Source organism: Notamacropus eugenii, chromosome 3 (assembly GCF_028372415.1).
Source record: "Notamacropus eugenii isolate mMacEug1 chromosome 3, mMacEug1.pri_v2, whole genome shotgun sequence".
Taxonomy (NCBI): domain Eukaryota; kingdom Metazoa; phylum Chordata; class Mammalia; order Diprotodontia; family Macropodidae; genus Notamacropus; species Notamacropus eugenii.
This window is the reverse complement of record NC_092874.1, coordinates 216538763-216556631: the sequence shown is the minus strand read 5'-3', so window position 1 is coordinate 216556631 and position 17869 is coordinate 216538763. Positions and strand designations below refer to the sequence as shown.

Below are 17869 nucleotides of genomic sequence, written 5' to 3'. Positions count from 1 at the left end.
TCTTCTAATGCTTCAAAACAATTTAATTATTTCTTGCATTATTTTATCAAGATTCTTTTTTTATCATAACTTTCAGCTAGTCTGATTATTTTCATGTTTTCTTTTCTTGATCTATTCTTCAAATCTGTTTTCTTATAAGATGTTTCACTTTCTTTTCTATTTTTCATTATTCATATTTTGTTTAATTATTTCTTGATCCCTTATAATTTCACTGGCTTAATGTTGCTCAATTCTAATTTTCAAGGTGTCATTTTCTTCCTTAAGATTCTGGATCTCCTTTTATAATTGGTCCTTTTCATAATCTTGTTTTTCTTGGTTTATTCTTATTTTGTTTTTCCTCCATCACTGTCATTTGATTTTTAAAGTCTTTTTTAAGATCTTCTATGAATTATTTTTGGGCAGTGACCATTTGAAGTTACTCTTTGGGATTTCTTTACTTCAATATCCTCCTCTGAAGATGAACCCCAGTCATCTTTATTCCCATTATGGCTTTCTATGATTGAATTCTTTCTCCTTTGCCTGTGCAGTTTTTGTGGTAATAGCTTAATTTTTGTAAACACCTCTGGCCCTGGGGTATAGGAGATGGATACCTCTTGCCCCAGATGTTCAGTTCTCCCCTCTAGCCTAGAACCAAAGCCAAATCTCCAACCTCTTGTAAGTGCCCACAGCCAGGGGTTTTCTGCCCCACTGCTTCTGCATTCACCCAGAATGTACTGGTTCCTTCCCTTTGCAGCACAGCTGGATCTGGAGTTCCTTGTCAGCCGGTGTTCCCTCTACCTTCCCAGGTTCAAATGCCCAATTTCCCTCACTAGCGTAGGGGGGGATATTCACCTGACTGGAGCCTATGCAGCCTCTCAAATCAACTAACCCCAGGGCTTGTTGTTAAAATGGAACTTAGCCTGGAGGCGTTTACTCTTCACAGGGAACAAACCTCCTCCTGGAATTTTTCTTCTGATTTTCTGAAATTGTCCCTGGAAGACCCAGGTTGTGCCCCTATTCTTATTTATTTTTACCCGCACCTTGTTCACTCTAAGGTGCTATTTTAACTCTTTTGTGGGGGAAAATCTTGAGAACCTGGGATTTTCTGACTCCACCACCTCCCCCATGACTCTTAAGGCCAACCCTCTATGTACTATGACATATTTTCACTGGTATTTCTTAACATTTTGAAAAGTTTGGTAATTCTGGATCTGGAAAGTTTATATACAACAAATGGAAATGACACATAAAGGCTGTTTTTATTATATTTACCAGGAAACAATGGAACTTTTATCCAGTGACATCTAGATATACTGAAAAAATTATCCAAAATTCTGTATAAATCCAAACTTATGAAGTTTCTTTAATTTATTCATCTATAATCTATAACCAAAGAGTGACTTCTTAAATATTTATATTTTGCAAAATGTGGAATTATTCTTTTAGCAGGTAAAATTATATTCTAAAGGAAAGATAAAACTAATGGCCTGAGGCACAGATTAGTGAGAATTTTATCCTAACAAATTAAAGAACTGGAGCAATTGTTCATATCTTTCTCCAAGTACACAACTTTTAGTGAATGAGAAAAATGTACTTATTTGTCCAGTAAGAAGGGGCTTCCAGTGTCTATACCTCATGTCAAGTTATTCCTTTCCTTAGGCTTGCCTGTTCCAATATTGAATATAGTTCCAGATTTAGGAACTTAAAACAACTCCTCTAACACTGCATCCAATAAATAAGGATATAACTTATTGGTAACTGAGTTTCAGAATCTCTGGACTCTTCCCCTTGACAAACCCATAAATGGTTGGAATACTTAAACAGATGTGCCTATGAAAGATGTGGGTTCAAAGTTGAAGAAAACTCAGGAGTCACTTAGTTCAAATTCACCCTGAATTAGAATAGTACTTTCTTAGCAAGTTGTCTGTAGCCTAAACTTGAAGATCTCTAGTGACCTGATTCACTATATTCCAAAACAGCCCATTCCACTTCCAGACAATTCTAACTATTCAGACAGTTCTAATTAGTGTAGCACATAGGCTGTGTATTTGTCCGCCAAAATTCTGGAGATATAACCCTGAGGGGCTAAGCCTTGTGTGGGATGACCTTCTTAGTAAACTTAGAGTCTTGACCAAAGGAGTAAAAACAAAAGACATTTATTCAGCTTTCTCAAGAAAGGGCACTCCTGCCTGTACTCAAGATGGCAATGACTAAAGAGGGCAAGGGTGTGCCCTGCACAGTAGTTTTTATAGGTCCTAACCACAATACCCCCACCCTAACCCCCTTCCTCTTAGCACATTGACTGGGCCTTGATGGTACAATCTATCCATGAAAATCTACCCCAGCAACAAAGAATAAGTGTACAAGAGTAATTTTTAGAAAAAGGGGGGGATATGGGAGTGAGCAACTCCTGCTCAAGGACTGTCACATAATGTCTACGAAAAGAGATAAGGGAGTGAGTAAAGGCAGTCTCTGTCAAGGACTATCTTAAAAAGAATTTTAAGAGAGAAAAAACCAGAATCTCTATTGTTTGGTTTCTCAGTTTCTTAGGGCTGGGTGAGACAAACAGGGCTGACCCAAAGGGGCCCCTGGGGGGTCTTCACTAAATACACCTGTTCCACTCAATCCCTCCTTTTTTTTTTGTCCCTTAACTCAGATATGAGGCTGATTGACACATTGACAAATTATGGGGTAGGGGGGAAGGGCAGTCCCCTTCATGAGATTTCACTAACGAGTCAATAACAGGCTCCAGTAGTTACATAAATATACTAAATAATCATTGTTAACACAGTACATATCACATCATAAAGTAATTCCAACTTCTGGTCATGTGACACTTCTTCAAGACGTCTTCAGCACAGTATCTCAGCATCTTCTTTCCTTCATCTTCTCATAGAGATCCAGTTGTCCACTCTCCTACAAAACTGCCTTTAATACAATACAATTTTAAATGACCATTCCTGAGCTTTATACACTTATCACTCTTACAAAATCTAAATTGGAACTTTGTCCAATTGTGATTTTTAAGAAATTCACATTAACCAACTGAGACAAAATAATACCTATGTATGCTAATCTCACAAGCCCTTGACCAGATTGTCTCCTTACTGTTACTAAGAATTAAAGGACTATAACTTATTGTTGTTGGTCTAAGATCCTAAGTCTAATAGCTTAATTTTTAGGCTTAACCTCAGATGTTCCCCCATCAACAATCTACTATTTAATAGATCTGGTATTATGCTTACAAAACTTTTGCTCATAGGAAATTGCCATTAAGAGTAGGGACATTTCAGGGGAACATCTCCCTAACTTCATGTCAGTCCCAGGCAGGAGTAGATTGTCAACTGGCATCCATCCACACTGCCATGTGTCAGTGGGAAAATTGGCCCAGGAAAATCCTACCTCAGCCCAGGTTGAACAGTCATTTCCCCAACCTTCCCATGAGATCACCTTTGCAATTCATACCAGCATCTCACAGGCTCACTGTCATCATGGATCAATGGTTCAGACAGTCTTTCTATCTACACCTGGAGTTAGACTCAGAAGAATAGTCAGTTAATAGTCCCATAAAATCTTAACATAGCAAACTCCAATAATCAGTTTCAGATATGACTGTAATTTCACATTGGCTAAGGAACATCTTTTGAAACAAGTCTTAAGTAGCTTTGTATGCCTTTCTATACGTGTTCTAATTCTTGATTAAATAACAATCAAAATCAAATTTACCATTAAAATCATGTTATTTGCTCTAAATTTACATGTGTTTCCTAAGCTTCTCTATACCTTCTCTATACCTCTAACCCTGCTCTGTCTAAAAGAATGAGCTACACATGACAAGTTCAAACATTAACTTCAATTTATACTCTTGAAGTGAATTGAAATCAAAATAGAAACATCTAATTTTCCATTAATGGCAAATATTACCAGAGGTTACCTACCTCTAAGAAACTACACAAATTCTTTTCCCCTAATTTAAGATGTCTCTGTTTTAGTCTCAGTAATTTGATTCAGTCAATTGTTTCAATCATTATACCCAAATCTCTGTTCTATTTCCCATCTTTGATACTATTAATCCAAATCTTCAGGCCATTCCCGTCAAGACCATCCCTGGAAACCCCCAAACCACCTGGGGCCACCCCTGGACTCTTTCCTCAGTCCCTCTGTAGATAAGATAACAAACTTTGACCTTCTTTAGCTGAAAGAAGGCTTGGGTTGAATTCATTTGAGCAGGACCCAATTTTTGGTCACTATTTTGGGGTTGTAAGTACCCCCAACCTTAACAATTCCACACAATTACAGTTAACTTTAAATCCCAGTCTTATTCTATGGAACAATGATACAACATTACATTTATACTTTAGTTTCCTTTCTTTTATCTAATTATTCCTATAACATTCAGAGTTTTGTGTCCCATTTACACCAGAGTACCCATCCACCCAATTAATTGAAAACAGCAAAATTCCACTACTTGCCTTGTGCTCACATCTTAAAACTATCTGCTTTGATTATAGAAACATGCCATAAAGATGAAAAGCAAGAACTCAATTAGATATCAACTCCACTTTATAATCAGACTCAGAAATAGTCAATCACTAGAGATCATTTCTTTACATATTCAAATTCTCACCCAAGCAAGTTCTTTATACAATCTCCTCAGCTGATGGGGCTGTACTTTTTGACTAGCCTGAGGACTGCTCCTTTCCACACATATACACACAGTATACCAGCTTTAGGTTTTAGCATTAGAACTATAAACAAACTTAAAATCTTCATAAGTGACAACCAAATTGTTTTAGCTGTGAACACAAACAATAAATTTCACATGACATCAATTGCATTTTCATGTCAGGATGAGCTGTCTTACCAAGTGCAGATAGCAACTGGCTGACTTCTCCATCCTGATCCATCCCCCTTTGCCCTCTATCCAAATCTGTGGCTATGTGCTGAAGCCAGGTACTTCCAGGATGTAATTTTTCCACTAGAAGCAGGCACTTCCATCAGGGGAAAAAGTCCTGAGGACCCTGTGGGGATAGGAAGTTCCACTCTTGTGAGGGAGGGGTTAGGGAATGCTGTGTGGACCAGATTAGGCTGCAAGGTCAAGGAATCCGGGTGGCAAGGGGAAAGATCTGCTGAGGAAGAATAGGGGTCAAAAGGAAGATTCCCCAGAGAGTACCATGGGAGCAGGGCCTGAGGCCTAAATGGGTGTTGCCTCAGGAGGAGGGGCTGCAGAGGGTCACATCTCAGAAAGACCCATGTCTGGGCCAGGGGATGGGGAGAGGGCCAAAGTCAGCTGACCTCCATTGCTTTTTCGGGGGGGGGGGGGGGGGAGGGGAGCTCTAACTACAAGCATCTCACAATTTCTCCTGAGAACAGGGTTCTGAGAGCTTAACAAGGGCCATTATGTAGGAAATTTCTACCCCTTTTCCTTCTAGGCTCACAGTACAATTCTACCTAGGGGCAGCTAGGTAGTACAGTGGATAGAGCACCAGTGCAGGAGTCAGGAGGACCTGAGTTCAAATCTCACCTCAGACACTTGACACTTACTAGCTGTGTGACCTTGGGCAAATCACTTAACCCCAAATGCCTCACCGTGGGTCATCTCTAGTAATCCTGATGAATCACTGGATTCAGATGGCTCTGGAGGAGAAGTGATGCTAGTGACCTGCACAGTCCTCCCTCACTAAAAACAAAAGTCAAGTGCAAGTCATGTCATTATTTCTCTGATGGCGTGGTCTTCTGCAGCAACGAAGGTCGAACATACACACGATTCTCACTATAAGAGAGTATTTATTTTTAAAGTCCCCAAAACAGGTCATGTTTCATGGCCCTCTAAGCAATATTGAGGCCAAACAGTGTTACAAAAGAACATGACCTTTTTCTTTTTAAGTTCTTTAGAGAAACTAAATTTTTCCCAATTTTGTGAAAGACAAACTTTTGGGAACTGAACAAATTAACTCACAAATACAAATTGGGTAGGCCTTCCAAAAATCATACAAAAGCTTTTGCAAAGCATTTCTTCATACAAAAATATCTTCCTCTTTTAAGAACAGTTTACAATTTATCATAAGAGCCTCATGAACCTAATTGGCAAAAATTACAAAAGATCTAAAAACCAAGGCCTTTTCACATTTGCCCTTAAGGTTCCTTTTACACACATACTTTTGTAAGTGCTTAATTCATAGCAAAAAACAATTTTAATTAAAACTTCCTTCTTAACAGCAGAAATAAACTTTTTAACATACGTTATATATCCTTAGATGGAACAGGCTTGAAAATCACACCCATATATATAAAAATATATGTATTTTTTTTAAGGATCCTCATTTTCTCAATAGAAATTCTACAACACAGAAACTCTTTCACAGAATTCATAACAGCTTTTTTTAAACCAATTCATCATTAATTTAACAATGGCATTCCTAATATAACAACATTTAGATTACTTAAAAATTTAAAACTATTTAAGTTCATTTAAAACTTAAGAAAAAAAAAAAACCATTAACCCATTCAGGTGAATGTATTTCCACATCACCTGGCACAGTAATTCATCTCTTTACCACCACGTGGGCACACTCTATCACCTGATCAAATAGAGTCATCTCCAATTTGATTGTGCTATTAATTATCAAATAAAGTTACATGATTTTTCTGTCTCCTTCAAATACTTCCTCACACCCTCACCACTTACTGATACCATCTGAAACTGACACAAAGGTCCAAAACAACTATCTAGGGACAAGGGGAATTTGAATAACCCCCATCTATTCTTAAACCTTATCTGCCTTCCATATTATCAATCAAACTTTATTCATCTTTCCAAATCTTTCAATCCCATTACTCAGATTATCCAGTTTTCCTTTACATTTTAATCATAACACAAGACAGCTCATAAGTTATTACTTTTTATTTAAATTCAATCTAAATAACATTTCTCCTTTTCTGAAAAAGTTTAAAATTATGTTGACTTAAAATGTACTTACGTTAACTGTCTTTAGCCTTGGTATAAAGAGATCTTATTAATTCTGAAGCAATGTTTGACTTACCCTCCAAGCAGGGAACTTGGAAACTTAATAATTCATTGAATTGTAACAATTACCAATTACAATAATTGTCTGTTGGTTTTCCAATCAAGTTATAAATTTTCATTTTCTCAACATACTCAAATCTTCTGAACTGACATGGGGAAGGGAGTGGCTGAAAGCACATGAGCCCATTGTCCCCCCATCTCCCATTTTTCTTTACATCATTCTTTTTTTCTTTTCTGCCTTTACTCAGATTACCTTTAATCTCCTTTATATTCCAAATAAAAAATAAAATGCCTAACAATTTTGTCCTACCTCAAACCTTAAAACTAGAGGGAGTTAAATGTCTAACAGTTTACATACCAAGAAAGCCATATTTCTTCCCCTTCCCCTCTGCAAAAAAATAAAATAAAGCAGAATAAAGTAAAACCCTTTTTCCTTATCCTAAAGTGAGCACTAAAAAAACAAAACAAAACAGAAAAACCTCTTCTTATTATTTATTTATTTTTGTCACCTTAAACCCATTGTCTGGTATCAGATATATTGACTTAATTTGAACATAAATTAAACATAATTGAACATAAATAAGTTCAAGACCTAATTAAACCTAAATTCAAAACTCTCAGCCCTTCTTCTAAATTGCCTGCTTGAGATTTTTTGCTAATCTTCCACTTGCTTCTACCAGACTTTAATAAATTCTAACCTATCTTGAACATTAAATTAAGAGTAACACATTTCATCTATTCACAATTCCGAATACCACCAGAATGAATTCTATTACCTTTCTGTTGTGTCCCATTACACAAAAATTTCTCCTTTGGATGAGGCAGGAAATGGTTAAATGCTGATTAGCCCGCCTTTCTTTGGTCTGAGAGAAAAGATAAATTCTCTCCCTCCCTGTCCCTCCATCAAGGACAATCCAGCTCAGTCTTTCTGTTCTTGCTAGCTGACTGGCTAAATTTACAAAGTGTCAGATAAAACAGAGACATAGACTTTCATTCAAGCAGAAATATCAACACAACATGTACAGACAAAACATTTAACAAAATAGGAGTGTACATATAGGTTTAAATTTTTGGCAGACCCAGTCCTCAGAGGATTTGCACTTTGGCCAGAAGACATTTCCGCTGAACTGAGTGCCCGCCCAAATTAAACAACAATACTTAATCATTTTCTTCTTATCTTTTCCTTTATACTTTAGTAGTTCATTCAAATTACTAAATCAGGACCCAAGAGGACTATCAGCCTGCACATTAAGTAACTTGCCACCACTTTCCTTAGAATTAATCTTCCCTATTTTTATGGACTCTAACCACTTATGTGGGAGATTAAACAGCCCTTACAGACTTGAACTGCTTAGGGCTACACCTACCCAAACCTTAGGGACTCTAACCGCTTAGGTGAGAGGCAAATCAGGAGCTCACTGGTCTTGGCTAGGCAAGGCTTATGGACTCTAACTGCTTAGGGTGCCAAGTCTCACAGATCTTGCTTACCTGGCTGGGGGAGGGAGGGGAGACGAGGGGGAGGAGGTGTTTGTGCACACAAACTCACGATACCAAGTTGGTTTCACTTTGATCTGGTGGCCTTGATGACTTCTTTGTTAGCTCTGGAGCTCTGCTGGTGTGGCACCTGCCCCCGAGAGTACTGGAGAGATTCCAAGGAAAAGGGGAGTTTCCCAGGTTGACCCCCTTAATAAAATTAGAGTCTTGACCAAAAGAGTAAAAAGGAAAGATACTTATTCAGCTTTCTTGAGAAAGGGCCGTCCCGCCTGCACTCAAGATGGCAATGACTGAGGAGGGCAAGGGTGTGCCCTGCACAGCAGTTTATATAGATCCTGACCACAATACCCCCACCCTAACCCCCTTCCTCTTAGCCCATTGGCTGGGCCTTGAGGGTGCAGTCTATCCACGGGAAATCTACCCAGCACCAAAGAATAAGTGTACAAGAGTAATTTTTAGAAAAGGGGGGGGATATGGGAGTGAGCAACTCCTGCTCAAGGACTGTCACATAATGTCTAGGAAAGGAGGTAAGGGAGTGAGTAAAGGCAGTTTCTGTCAAGGACTATATCATAGCACAAAAAGAATTTCAAGAAAAAAAATACAAAATCTCTATTGTTTGGTTTCTCAGGGCTGGGTGAGACAAACAGAGCTGACCCAAAGGGACCCCTGAGGGTCTTCACTAAATATACCTGTTCCACTCAACCTTAATATGGTATATTTCTATCTAATAGCATTTAACCAGTTAACTTGTCCCCAGTGTCAAGTAACTAACATCTGCTCTTGCGGCAGGATATTTACTGAGAAGATATAGCAAGGACCAAAGGACAAAAGCATTCCTGTTAATTGTGACTCTCCCTGCTATACATTCACTCAATTCCTGGGGAGAGTGGACTCAAACAAAGAGGTTGCTACAAGACATCTGACTGGCCTTCTCTGCCTCCACACACACACAAAATAAGGGGCATTTTCCCAGATGCTTTTCTTTTCCTGCAGAAAGTGACCTACCAAGGTCACTTAGGGGTGTGACACAAATGATGTATGAGTTGCTCCATTGCTTATAGGATGTGGTGTCCGAGCTGCCAGACAACACCTCCACTTCTGATAGAACATTCCTGAATTACATCATTACGCCACTTCTCGTATGCAGATTTCCATTGGCAACATGCTATAACTAACCTACAACTATTATGCATCTCTGAATTGCCCATTGAGTTTCTTTTAATTTCAATTTTTAAAAAAATTTTAATGTTTCATGATTAGAAACCAAATAACTTCACTGAAAGGATATTTATATTCAAAAGGCAGATTTTTCTGTCAGTCCATTTGTTGAAAGTTCTATTCAATTTCTTCAATGTAATCCAACCCATTTTCTTCCTTCTTTTCTTCCCCTCTGATAGTATATCTGAAGTCTATATCCCTGATATATGTACTAAAAGGCTAACTCAATAGATTGATCATCTAACTGCATTTCATTTTCTAGAACATTTAGCTTTTTTTGTCATATCATAATGTTGACTCAATTTTTGTGTGTGTATTCCAATATAGCTTGAATATCAGACTTTTATTTAGATATTTGATATCAGTTTTTTTCCTGTATCCTTTCTTATCCTAGTCATGTTAAATTTACTCTTGCAAAAGCTTTCCAATTTCTTGAAATTAAAATTACTTATTTTATCTCCTGTGATTGCTTCAGTCCCTTATTTGTTGTTCATCCCTAGCCATATGGAAGAAAAGTGTCTGATCCTTTCTCTCCTAATTGTTTGATAGTATGATGTTTAATATTTTGGTCATATATTCATTTTGAATTTATTGTAACACAGAGTATGAGAAAAACTCTAAGCCTAACTTTTATTAGACTATTTCGTGGTTTTCCTAGCAATTTTTATCAAACAGGGAGTTCTCAGGTTTTTTAATTAACTGAACTGTGGGTTGTTTCTGACCTTGTTTAGTCTGTTCCATTAATCTACTTTGCTCTGTTTTAACCACTACCAAAGAGTTTTGATGATTTCTACTTTAAACTATAACTTGGATTATGGAAAAGCTATCTTCCCTTTCATTCCTATTTTTTTCATTTTCCTCAGAACTCTAGATCTTTTGTTCTTCAGAATAAAATTCATTATTATTTTTGCACACCTCTGCAAAGTATCTTCTTGGTAGTTTGATTGGCATAGTACAAGATCTATAAATAAAGTTAGGTGTTATTGTCATTTCTACTATGTTTGCATAACCTAGCCATAAGCATTGACTATCTCTTTCTAGTTATTTAAATCATTCTTAATTTTTTAAAGAGCATTTTATAATTATATCTACATTGGTCTTAATGGTGTTTTGATAGATTGATTCTGAAATATTTTAAACATTTTGTAATTATTTTGAATATGACTTCTCTTTCTTTAGTTCCTCCTAGATTTTCTCTAGTTTTATTAAAATGCTACTGATTTTTGCAGGCTTTTTTATAGTGTTCTATATTAATGAAGCTATTAATTGTCTCAATTAGCTTCTTGGCTAAGGATTTCCTAAGTATCATGTCAGCAAATAGAAACAATTTTGTTTCCCCTTTAACCATCTTTCTGTCTTTAATTTCTTTCTCTTGCCTTATTATTTATTTATTTTTGTTAGTTTAGTTAATTTATTATTGTTAGCATTTTGAGAGCTATTTCAAATAACAGCTGGGAAAGGGAATATCCAAGAATGAATGAATGGATGAAGAATCTATTCAGCACTAACTATATGCAAAACACTCTGTTAAGTGTTAGTATTACAAATAGAAAAATAAAACAGACCTTGCGCTCAAGGAGCTCACATTGTACTGGATGAGACAACACATATAAGAAGTTTCAACTTCAAATCCATAGGGTGCAGCAGCAGCAATGCAAATAGTAATGCCTCTTCTTTGTTTCCACTGGAAAAAATCATATCAGTTTCTCTGATGTTGAACCATATGACATTTCTGATGACTCTAGTGATGAGAGCTTTCTTTTCTGGATCTTCACAGATATGACTGTAGTACCTACAGTTACAGGTGCCAGGCTACATGTCCATAAGGGTTGCTTCCCAGGATGATAGCTGTGGAAAGCATTGCTATTCCAAAGGCTCTTGTGTTCAGGGTCCTGCAGTGTCTCCAGTGGACTCGATGTGGAGATGATAGTTACATCAACTTGCCTGGCACATGCTGCCTCCCATTTCTCCCTCAGTTTGCCTCCAGCTTTAGCTATACTAGCCCATCTGCCTTATGAATGGTGGTTGGTTGGCAGTTAGTAGGAATGTCTGACCTATTTCCATAGGAGTTGCTTCCTTGGATGATGACTATGAAGGCAGATCTAAACTAGGAATATTGTTCTGGAGAGCACTGACACTGGTTGATCTAGATGTTCTCCAAGGTCCCTTTCAAATCCTATAAATAAGAAAATTATTTTAAAATATTTTCTATCAGTTTATGGAACTAATTCATAAGGAGGAGGTTATTGTCAATATTTCAGCATAAATCTTGAGGGATCATGCAAGGTGAATTGCCACAGAATCAGTCTTTGGCTAAATGGTGACAATTTTTGTCATCGATGATGATTTATCACAGATATTGAGAGTACTTTATTAACACTAATGATGAAACCAAACTGGAGGAATGAGGGCTAACATAATAGAAGGGTTTCCACTGGTATGCTCAAAAAGGTTAATAAGAAAGCAAAATTAAATTCAATAAAACAAATGAAAATTGATACATTCAAACAGAACCAAAAATGACTAAAGTAATCGTACCACTGACCCAGTCATTCAGCCTCCTAAGCATATATATGCTACAAAAAAGTAAAAAATAGAAGCAAAAATTTAATATATGCCAAAGTATTCACAGTAGCACATTGAGTAGCAAAGGACTGGAAACAAAGGAATTGCCTATTGACTAAGAATGAATGGGGAAAACAGCTATGGTGTGCAAATGTAATGAGATATTATTGGACAATAAGTAATAATGAAAAATTCAGAGAAATGTGAGAAGACTTGCATGAACTGATAAAGTTCAAAATAAGCAGTATCAAGAGAATAATATTCACAATGACTTTACCAAGGTAAATGAAAAGGTCCATGAAAGGAATTTAAATGAATAACTGAAAGCCAATGAAGATCTTTGAGAATAGATAATGAAACATACTTCCTCCAGTAAACCAGAATATTATATGTATTTTCAGATATCATCTCAATATCAGATGTGTTTGCTTAATTTTTTTTAGTCATAGAAGAATATTCACTATGGAAAGGGAGTGGAAAATGATTATGATATAAAGAAAGTGCGTTTGGTTGGCAATGAAACTTTCACTGGAGGAAGAGACTGGCTACATATAAGAGCCTGGGGTGGGGGGATCTAAGTTCAAAGAACACAAGAAATTGGCCAGAATTTTAGTTAGCCCTCAGGATGTGGGAATCTATGGAGAACTATACCAAGAGAATTATAGTAATATTTTTTTAAATGCTTCCTGTCTTAGGAATTGCTAGCTTATACATGGGAAAACATATTTAATATCTAGCAGGAGAAGTAGAAACAGGGGTTCTTGAAATGAGAAACCCATTTTCTCATTCTTCTCAATTAACTTTATTGTTGGCTTGGCAGGTTTTCTGTCTTGCCTATGGACCACACTACTATTGTTGTACTCTGAGGAGGGAGATATGTTTCTTCACAGAAACTTTAGCCATAAAATTAGAAATTATACTTTTTTCTTAACCTGTCCTTTTCCCTCCAGATAAATTCTTTTGGTAACAAAACTTCTCAGAGAGGATTTTTGTTACATTATCAATGGTGGTCATTTAAGTCTGAAGAACATGTCTTTTACCAGGGATTCAATCTCCCCAGCACAAATCCTACGTCAGAGTGGAACCATCCATCTCTGAGAAAGAAATCATCTCCTGTGGTTTTGAATTCTGTTTCCTATAGAATTTGCACAATGTTCAGTATAATCTACTGCATTGGAGTTTTAATTATTGTATCCTTTTCCTAACTCTATTTCTTGGTTAGGAAATGAATCTGAATTTTTATGTTTTTAGAATTGTTTTCTCATACATTTTTGTGGTCATTGTATATATTATCCTCTCATTTCTGTTTGTTCTTCAGCAGTTCATTCATGCATGTGTTCCAAGGTTTCTTTGAATTCCTCATGTTCATGATAGCTTCTGCACAATCATACACCATATGCCACAATTTGTTTGGCCTTTCCCAAATGATGGTTTCAGTTTTTGGTTACCGCAAAACTGCTATTATGAATTATATCCTACTTCTGAGGTTGTAAAATAGAGCTACTAATTCCCATTATAGCTACCTCACTGTTTTGTTATGAGGGTCAAAAGCTATAATGTATGCTTTACAAGTATGGAAGTGATGGGTAAAAGTCAAATATTATTACTTAAATATGTAATTATCAAATGTGATGAACGCATTAATACGTTAAATACATTCATACCTTTTAATTATCCCCAGTCCTTCTCCCTCTACTTCAGAGAATCCTTAGTGTTCTGCCTACCCCCATAAAGAAACTTCTTGCTTCTTTTGTACTAATTTATTCATCCATCCAACCATTCGTTTGAAATTATTTATTTCATTGAACCCCCAAAATTGAAATTAAATATCACCAGGGATTGGGAAGGTTCTAGTTTTCCCACAGAAAGATCCTCAGATGATGTCAAGCCAAGAGTTATCAGAGCCACGTCATTAACTCCTGGTTGGTTCCATAGATGTGTCAATACCAGAGGGAGTAAAAAGAATCTGTCTCATCATTCTATCCAAAGCATTATACAGACACTGAAACAAACAATGAAGTGTGTCCTTTTTAATGTTTTGCCTTAACTAGAAATGACATATCTTCTTTCGATTGTTCCCCAAAGCTCCCTATATATATAGATAGTTTATCATATATTGGTTGATGCAGCTGCAGCAGACTCTGCAATAGACTACAGTTGCCAGCCCCCCTCCACATGGTTTTCCCACCCTTTTGGTATCTACAAGGTCATACTTGGATCTATACCTGTCTATTACTTAGTCACCTAAGATCAGGAAAAAATAATAGAGACACAAGATAGCTGAGAGAGAAGAAACAACAGTGCCACCGATTCATGACCACATGGCAGCCTGAATACAGAAAACAGGCTGCTGATGCTACCTTTCTTCCAATCTCACGCTTACCACAATTTTTGCCTTACTACCAAGGAAAAACAAAGAGCTATGTACATTTTTAATGCATAGTCTTTTGTATTCACATACAGTTTCAGCCAATTAAAAGGTTTTCCATACTTGTGCTTGTTCTCAGTTAGAGCCAGGGTCCCTCGACATCTGCATTTCCAGAACCAGAATCACCGTACTTCCATGTGGGCCAATACTAGGCAGAGCATTTTGCACATGGTCCTTTTCAGCCCACATCCCACCCCATTACTGTATATAAACAGATAATATCTATCTAACTCTCTATGAAACAGTTGTGAACAGATTTACTAATTAGGGTCCTGTTTGTAGGTCTAGTTATTTATTGTGAAGAGTAATATATTGTTAGCAAAGTAAAAATTAGAGAGGTCTTCTGTTCAGTGACAATAGAGGATTAACTTAGGCCCTCCAAGGAAATTGCAAGGGAGCAATTTGCTCATATTGTTAAATTCAAGAATATTATTTGTTATTAATAGACTGTGCATGTATGTGTATGTGTGTGTGATGAATTAAGAATAATTTAGGTTTTTAAAAAAGGAATAATTATAGTTGAACAAAGAAGACATCCCCATAGAACACTCTTTCTTTCTTGAGGTAGAGGGTTATAGTTATAAAAAAATTAAATAAAATGTCAAACTTTGATCAATATTTTGATTGGTTTTTCTGGACTGCCATTTTTGCTTTTTTATTCTTTGTTTTAATTGATGGCTTTGAGAGGGGAGTAAGGAGGAATATATTAGGAAATGTATGCAGTATAAAAAGATTTCAATAAAATTTTATTTTTTAAAATGTATATTCTTTCAAAAACAAAAATTGGCAATTTGTCCAAAGAATTTTGCAAGAGAGAAAGAACAAGTCAATCTGAATAATAATAATTCCATCTGGATAATAATGAGAATAAAACATTCTGGTATTCTTCTTAATAAAAACTTACATATAAATAATCCTTTAATTTTTATGCGTTTTAATTTTTTCATGCGTTATTGAATGTGTAGTATGATGATTTAATGCTATGTCTGTTTTACACAGGAATAAACAGAGGCTCAGAGAGCTGAAGTCACTTATGGGAGGTCACATGGCTAATAAGTGGTAGAATTATGATTAAAACACAAGTCTTTTGACTCCAGTTTTTTTAGCATTATATCTAAAATGTTTAAGTTAGAAGAGATCTGAGAGTGCATCTAATCCATTAGATTAGAGTTCATCTATTCTCCTCATTTTACATATGTGGAAGCTGAGATAATAGTTAAGTGACTTGCCCATAGTCACATAGCAAGTTATTATCAGATCTGGGACTTGATTCCTTCACCCAGTGGCTTCAGAGGCCCAGAAATGATTTGCCTGGGAAATAAGTGATAGAGCTCAGATTTGAACACAGGTCTTTTGATTCTAATCCTGACTGTGATTCTGGATCTAGGGTTCTTCCAACTCACCATAACTGCCTTAACCATTTATAATTCTTATTCTGGGCTGGATTAATCCAGTTAGTTCAGATCATATTGCTCTGAGTCCAAGGGCATAGATCAAAGGATGTGAAACTTAGATCTTGAAAGGATCAACAGGGTCATCTAGTCCAACCTCTTTGTTTTATGTATGAGAAAACAGGCCAGAAAGATTAATTGTCCAAGGTGCAGTAAACAGTAGGGCCAAAATTAAGACCCAAGTCCTTTGACACTAAATCCAACAATCTGCTGCATGCCTGAGAAATTCTATTTCCAATTAGAAGCTGCAGAGGATTCCTGTATATTTGTGCTGCTTATTATAAGGAAAATCAGGGAATTTGGTTGAATGTCTTATCACTATGCTGACAGGCAATGAGTAAGGCATACATTTTGGTCTTTTTCAGTGAAGATAAAAGTTATCTATAATTTTTTAAAAGTTATTTATCTGGTTTAGAGCATAAGAAACACAGAAAATAGGTGTAGGATAAATACTTTTTTAAAAATTACGATGATAGTTTTCTTTATTGAGTTCATCAGGACAGCTAGCCAGTTTTCAAGACTGAATTTAGTAAATGTCAAAAGGAAGAATTAGGTAATGATGAGGTATGAATTGACCTACATCTATGTTTCAGCTTTTTGAACAGGCCAAAGAAATTTGCCCAAATATCTTGGAGAAGATCAAACCTATTTATTCAGATTTCATAAAGCCAGATTTGGGTATCAGCAAGGAAGATCTAGAGGAGCTCCTGAGTAACACCAATATCATCTTCCATTGTGCAGCAACAGTTCGCTTTGATGACCCGCTAAGGTACGTTCCCATTTTTTCTTTTTAATTCAGAGTAGAAAATAAGGGCCAATAAATCTAAATAATGGAGAAATCTATCTAATCCAACACAATTAGATGTCATCTGGCAATCAGGCCTTGAATCAGGCTTCTACATTAAAACAAAAACAAACAAAAAGCATTAATATAGCCAGTGGCACTGGCTTTTGTTTTTTTGTTTTGTTTCACAACTGGGTTCACCCAAGGGACCTGTCCTGTAGTGACAGTCTTCCTTAGACCCCCATAGGCCTCCTGGTGGTTAAAATCATCATCAAGATGACTGAGGGCATGAATTAGAATATTTCTTTTTTCTCAAAGTCAGAATCAAATCATTGTCTAAATGTAATTGGAAACTCTAATCATCCTTATCTATTTCACGAATGTAAAAATTGTGGTTATGTGAAGGGAAAGAAGGAGATATATAAAGAGATATTGTGAAGGTAGAAATTATAAGATTTGACAATAAATAGGATATGTGAGATGAGAGTGAGGAGTGTTGTAAGTCTATATGACTGGGAGGATAATGGCAACCTACCCTCAACAAGAATAGGCAAGTTGGGAAGAAAGAAGGGTCTGAGGAGAAAGATAATGAGTTCTGTTTAAAGGCATGCTTATTTTAAAATATGTATGGAACTTGAGGAACATTCAGTTCTTAATGTCCAAAAGGCAGTTCATGATACAAGACTGAAAGTCAGGAGAGAAGTTTGGAAGGGATATATAGAATCATCTGTATTAAGATGATAATTGAATCTTGGAAGCTAATGAGATCAGTATGTGAAATAGTATATCTAGAGAAGAGAAAGCCAAAAACACACTCTTTTGGGGACATCTATGGTTAGTGGCATGATATGAATAAAGAATTAGCAAAGGAGACTGAAAAATAATAGTCAGACAACTAAGAGAGAGTACCCAGGAGGAAAAAG

At 36.4% G+C, this 17869-nt stretch overlaps 1 protein-coding gene and 1 long non-coding RNA gene across 7 annotated transcripts in view; one reads left to right on the top strand and one right to left on the bottom strand.

The window, feature by feature from the left end:
- FAR2 (fatty acyl-CoA reductase 2) overlaps window positions 1-17869 on the top strand; it is a 177052-nt gene that overhangs the window by 106330 nt on the left and 52853 nt on the right. For all 5 annotated transcript variants that reach the window (XM_072654420.1, XM_072654419.1, XM_072654422.1 and 2 more), the window contains exon 3: window positions 16756-16931. In XM_072654420.1, coding sequence (XP_072510521.1) covers window positions 16756-16931 — 176 coding nt within the window. The remainder of the gene's footprint in view (window positions 1-16755; window positions 16932-17869) is intronic.
- On the bottom strand, window positions 2120-9537 carry LOC140533955 (uncharacterized). 2 transcript variants are annotated; one of them, XR_011977121.1, is made up of 4 exons: window positions 7783-9537; window positions 5524-5659; window positions 4844-5000; window positions 2120-2907 (listed from the first exon to the last, which is right to left on the bottom strand). It is a non-coding gene; the product is annotated as an uncharacterized lncRNA (long non-coding RNA). The 2 variants fall into 2 exon arrangements; XR_011977120.1 differs by having other exon boundaries at window positions 5569-5659; window positions 7783-9531.